Source organism: Micromesistius poutassou (assembly GCF_964030765.1).
Source record: "Micromesistius poutassou genome assembly, chromosome: 19".
In the NCBI taxonomy this organism is placed as follows: Eukaryota; Metazoa; Chordata; class Actinopteri; order Gadiformes; family Gadidae; genus Micromesistius; species Micromesistius poutassou.
The window spans coordinates 12855247-12861361 of record NC_140289.1 but is presented as its reverse complement, the minus strand read 5'-3'; the positions used below and the strand labels follow the sequence as shown (position 1 = coordinate 12861361).

Below are 6115 nucleotides of genomic sequence, written 5' to 3'. Positions count from 1 at the left end.
ATTAGTTTTGTTGGTTTGGAGGTGCCTGTGTCCAGTACAGGGTTTCATTCTTCAGTGGCTCGTACAGTAAAAGCACCACAACCCGCTCCCCCAAGTCGGGCTGGGCCTGTCTGTCTGCAACAGATCTGTCTGTCTGTCTGCAACATGTGACTCGGGCGGTGAGTCCCACTCCTCCAGCCCCCCCAACCCCCTCCAACCCCACCTACCCCCCCCCCCCCCCCCCCTTGTACTTACTTGCAGAATTGTTTTTATTTATTTATTGTAAATTCACAGCATAATAATAATATAATATAAATGTTAAATTACAAAACAATGCATGGAGATCTGGTAAATTGTCAATTTGGTTTATCAGATCAGAACTTCTTTCATCTCTGACTCATTGTTTCAACATGTTCCATCCTATTTCTTGTAAAACATCATTACCCTGTAGAGTGAGTAAGGTTGGGTATTTCCAGTGAAGTCAACAGTTAATGTGGTGGACTATTTAAAACCTACACATAAGATAGAATATTTAATCAGTCCTAGATGTCCTGATACCATGACGTCATCATGTCCAGCAGCAACAGCAGCTAGTGTAATCACTTACTCATCGCATTCACTGTGACAGAAAGAATACTGACTAACTTAATCACATTTACTGTTATAGGAACCATGGGCTGTTTAGAAATGAGCTCTTTAGAGTTTTGTATCTACTTAGAACATATAGAAACATACTTATACTTTTCTATAAAATTATCAATATATTATTCATTAAAAAAATCAACAGTTGCTTTGAAGTCATTGCTATTATCTGGCAATCATAGGGTAACTGGTTCAATCCCCAGTAATTTTGCCGTTGTGAATGTCCCACTAACCCACTATGTTAATATTCAGTCCACAAAGCATCAACAAGAAAGTCAGGTAAACTATTACCATCCAAGACAAATGAACATATAGTGTGCTATTTTCTGTTGTAGAAGAACCTATTCTATAATAATTTAAACAATGCGATCATTCCTTTCATGTTCATATTATGCTATAATGTACAAACAAGATGCAAGATCCAATGTAAGGCGAATGTCAGATCACAGCATTGACGCGTTTGGGATTGGACGAGTGTGCCGCAGAATTTAGGCTGTCCTCCGGCACCTGGCCGCCCTTCAGCAGGCAGGGGAAATAACTGCTGAGGTACAGGCCCTTAAACTTAGTGCTGCAGAAGCAGTAGACCAACGGGTCCAGCAGGCAGTCGAAGTAGGACAGGACCATGAAGCCGTCAAAGGCCTCTGCGGCGACGTTCTCCGTGCCCTCTGGCCATTCCTGCACCCTGGCGATGAGCAGCACCATCCTGGCCAGGGCGCAGGGCAGGAAGCAGATGGAGAACACCACCATGACGGAGGAGACCAGGAACACCGCCCTCCTCAGCTTGGTCTTGTCCCCCACCGTCTTCTTCCGCAGCCGGTTGACGATGCACACGGTGCAGTAGAGCAGGATGACGAAGGGGATGAGGATCTGGGTGAAGAAGACCGTCTCACGGAGGCTGTCCACCACGTCCTGCCAAAGAGGAAGCGCCTCATGTTACTAACATGCTCAACACTGTTAGTAACATACACACATACACTTTTTATTTTAAATTATTTACATTAATTAATAATTACATTGTGTCTGAACGCATCTTAATTCCATATTTTTTTCAGTACGTTACAATATAATTCCAGAAGGAAAACGTTTTTTTTTTTTGTAAGGCTGAGCTCAGCTGAATAACGCACTACACGGACCAGCGGGGCCACTATACTAGAAGTACTGCTAGTCCTCCGCTGAAGCTGCCACCAGCAATATGCTGGAGCTGGCCCCCGGTGATGTCATCAGCGAAGTTTGAAACGTTGGCGGGTAGTGAGAGTTGATAGTGAGTGAACTAGTATGTATGGCCACCACCTCCACACCACCTAGCGATCCTGTTTCTGATCTCCTTCGTTTGCCTTTTTCAAGGCGATCGTTTGGAGAGAAGACTTTCTCTTACTCAGCTCTCAAGCGCATTAAAACGTACTCGCGGAATGCAACCGGACAGACCAGACTCTCTGCACTGGCATCAATTGCCAGCTTGTCTGCTCATTAAACTAAAACAGGACACCCGACTACATGAGGAGGTCATTGGACGCTTCCTCCGAAAGGATCAGAGGATGGATTTCCTCCGATCCGAAGTGATGGGTGAGTGTTACTTTGTACTGTGTAGGAGGAGCGATAATGTTGTTGTGGTACTTTAGTTTATAAAGCATTTTTTGTAATGGTTGGAAACACAAATATATTGCTGGAATTTGGGCAGTAGGCTAAACGGTAATGCTGTGTTTCAGTGTTGATGTCGCTTAATAAGTCAGAGCTGCCAACTCTCACGGTTTCACCGTGTGACACACGCTTTTGCCTGTCTACACACGCGCACACATTCAAATTCTCACGGCAAAAAAAAAAAACTCCCCGACGGTAGAGTGAGACAGCGGGAGAAACCACGAGCCCCCCCCCCGTCAACAACTCCGCCAGCCTGTAATCCCGTAATCCCCCCCCCGCCCATTACACCCGCGGACCCTGCTATAAGGTAGCCTATGCATTACAAGATTCTACAGAATCTCACTCCGGCCAAAACCCAAAAGTTGGCAGCCCTGAATAAGTATATTAAATGAACCCGTTCTCAACTACTCATGGGCTGGAGGCGGTGCACTTGTAATATTGTTGCTATAATTAATTGAATCCGTTGAAGTTGCGAAAGCATCCGGTGAACATTATTAACACAATAACTGTGAAAACGTTTTCTTGTGTCATGTGTGTGATGTGCAATCTGGTTGCGGATTGACATAATGAAACATCTGATGGTGATGCTGCATTAGTCTAGCTGCGGTAATGCACAGTGGTGTGCGTGTGCACTGTTGTTGTTGAAGATCAACTGTCTTGTTGTTGATGTTATGCAGTAGCGCAGAGTGTGATGCACATATTTGGCTGTGTTGGCTGTATCGGCACCTAATGAAAAATCTGTGGGCTGTCTGAGCGTTTGGGGGTCGGGCGTCGGTGGAGTTTGTTACTGAAGGCCCTGACTTAAACCCCTACTGCATATACTCACATACACATATACACATATACACATATACACACATACACATATACACATACACCTACATGCATATACACACATACACATATATCACATACACATATACACATATATGCATATACACACATACACATACGCACATACACATATGCACATATACACACATACACATATACACATACACCTACATGCATATACACACATACACATATATCACATACACATATACACATATATGCATATACACACATACACACATACACATATATGCATATACACACATATACATATACACATACACATATATGCGTATACACACATACACATATACACATATACCCCCCCCCCCCCCCCCCCCCACACACACACACACACACACACACACAGTATGTGCTTTGGGTTTCTTGAAAGTCACTAAATAAAAACTTATATTGTGCTGTACACTTTAAGTGAATTGCTACTATATGTTTAAAGAACAACTGCTTTCTAGGTGTTCAGAAATGTGGTGCCTAGGATCCATATACTCTTATCCTAACATGATATACATGGTCATTGAATCACACTTTGTGTCCCACTACACCGAGCATGTAGGAAAACGGTGCAAACTGTACTTTGACGAAGGCAATCTTCTTGTTTTTGTCCTCGCCGTCCACAGTCTTGTGGCTGTTGCAGCATTCAAAGGTGTTGAGCATGGTGGGGATGGTGAGGGGCAGCAGCAGCAGCCAGATGATGATGGAGATGTGAGGTGACTTCTTGAGGGCCTTGAGGAGGTTCTTCCTACCGGGCCAGACCACGTTGAAGTAGCGGTCGATGGAGATGACCGTGAGGAAGGCGATGCTGGCGCCGCGGTTCAGGAACATCATGAAGAGCATGGCCTTGCAGGTGGCGTCCTGGACACTTCTCCTCTCCCCGCTCAGGAAGTTGTGTGCCTTGAAGGGCAGGCAGAAGAGCAGCAGGATGTCGGCCAGGACCATGTTAAACAGGAAGATGTTGTTGCTGTTTGTCTTCCAAAACTTCAGCTTGAAGATGAACAGATGGAGAACGGAGGCATTCAGAGGCAGAGCCAATATGAAGATGATGATCATAACAGCTGCATAGACTCTATAGAGAGCCTCGTTGGTGACCAGACAGTCCTTGTCTAGCGTTGAAGTAGTGACAGCCATCGTCATGTTCTGCACATGGTCAGATACTGGATGCATTATTGACTATTCACTGAATAGCTACTATTCTAGACTCTACTAGGAAGAGCTACTATTCTGAATAGCTACTATTCTAGACTTCTAGACAAATAAAATGCCACAATGCCTTCAAGATGTCAGCAAAGTAACTTCACCAAAAGGCAATGAACCGTCACTCCACAAGCTGCAACAAGACTTGTTATCTTGAACTGAAGAAATTCCTCCAAAACAAGTTCCTCCAAAGCAAACTCCAAACATCCAAGTTTTTGTTTGTCCTCGGTTATTCTTGAGTTTGAACTGCAAAAACACTCCAGTTCCTTAGTGGTCTTGTTTTTTCTTAGTTATTTTTATTTTACAAATATTGAAAGAATGTCCAGGGTACAGAGTCAGTACACGAAGCACTCCACAGAGTAGAGCACGTAGACATCCAACTGCTCTGTGGGTTTTACTGTTCCAACTTGTTTTCTAAGCTCCTCCCTACAGCAGAGGGAGGTGAGTCACCAACTGCCTGTCCACACTTCTTTGCCCTCATACTGAAACTAAATATATGGTCTACTCTAAATTGATATAAATCCCATAACTTCAATTCATATAAGATTCAAACCATTTTAGATGATCTGAGGATAATCAGGCCTAGTCGGGAAAACTGAAGAAATGCTAGATCTATTGACTAAACTAAATACAATACATCACCAACTGACCCCACCCCATTGTTTTCCTTCTGTATTTATTCTAAAAAACATTTTCCCAGAAGGTACAGCCAGAGACAGAGCTCAGAAATTGTGTGTAGGGATGGGTAGGATTCAAACAACATGGATTCTGAACTTAATGTAGGCAGAAAACACATAGCACTGTCCTGGCAAAATGCCAGGCCAGTGCTTTAAAAACAATCTCAAAGTATGTTAAACATGAGTGAGGGAGTTTAGGATTTGATCTCCAAAGAGGATATTGAGGTACATCACCGGGAATTGGTTGAAGATGTATGCACTGGAGCATTAGTTATCTTATACGTGTATTAAAATATTTAATTATAAATGTAAGGCCCAGTGTTTGACTAAAGCCATTGCAGTCATTCTAGTCATTCTAAAATGTTAATGGCCAGTCCAGACTTGTCCCAATCTCCTGAGTCCCTCCTACAGCTGGGGAATACTACAGCTTGGGAAAAACAGAAGGTTCTTGTTTTTCTGCGTAAAAATGACATTTTAGGTCTGTAGACACAATCTTCTCTTGAAAGCAACATGTTTTTTTTAGGATAGGAAGAACTTCACTATTATTTAGGGGGATGAAACCTTAAAAACAATCTCATATTGTGGATGGTGTTAGCTTAATAATGTTCAGCAAATCCCTCTTTTCTTTAGGGGATGAAAATCTAAAGAAACAGCACATGGAGAACATTTGTGACAATAAAGAATTTATTCTTGTGCAACTGATTTATGTAGTAGTCTACCTATAGACTAGATATTTTGGAGAGGTTTTGGTTGATACTTTAGAAGGTTAGAACTAAGTAATGGTTTTCTGTAATTCCTGTTAAAACTGTTTTAAAACTGCATCAGACTACCTCGTCCTTTGTATCTTTTATTTTTCATATTTAGCATCCCTGCGATTGAATGCAAACCCTTGATTCAACACAGAACATATTTAAACATATTTAAACCTATTAGTATTTGATTTGAGCTTGTTATTAAGGATATGAAATACAATCATTCAGAAATCTCTTAATTCGTGGCTTGGACCAAATGACTGTTACAGAAACAGTAATTTTCTATTAGATAAGATAGTAGGCCTTTATTGATTTCATATTTTTGTTTTTTGGTATTCACAGAGTATCTGCGAATACTATATCATTACTATTATTATTATT

At 42.1% G+C, this 6115-nt stretch overlaps 1 protein-coding gene across 1 annotated transcript; it reads right to left on the bottom strand.

Annotated features, from left to right (window-relative positions):
- Nucleotides 1-657: 657 nt before the first annotated feature.
- On the bottom strand, nucleotides 658-4275 carry LOC311363891 (12-(S)-hydroxy-5,8,10,14-eicosatetraenoic acid receptor-like; the record flags this gene model as incomplete). The annotated part of the gene is made up of 2 exons (XM_084483881.1): nucleotides 658-1530; nucleotides 3688-4275. The coding sequence occupies 2 exons, from the start codon at nucleotides 4273-4275 to the stop codon at nucleotides 1060-1062; spliced, it is 1059 nt and encodes a 352-aa protein (XP_084340007.1). The 3' UTR covers nucleotides 658-1059.
- Between the last annotated feature and the right edge of the window lie 1840 nt (nucleotides 4276-6115).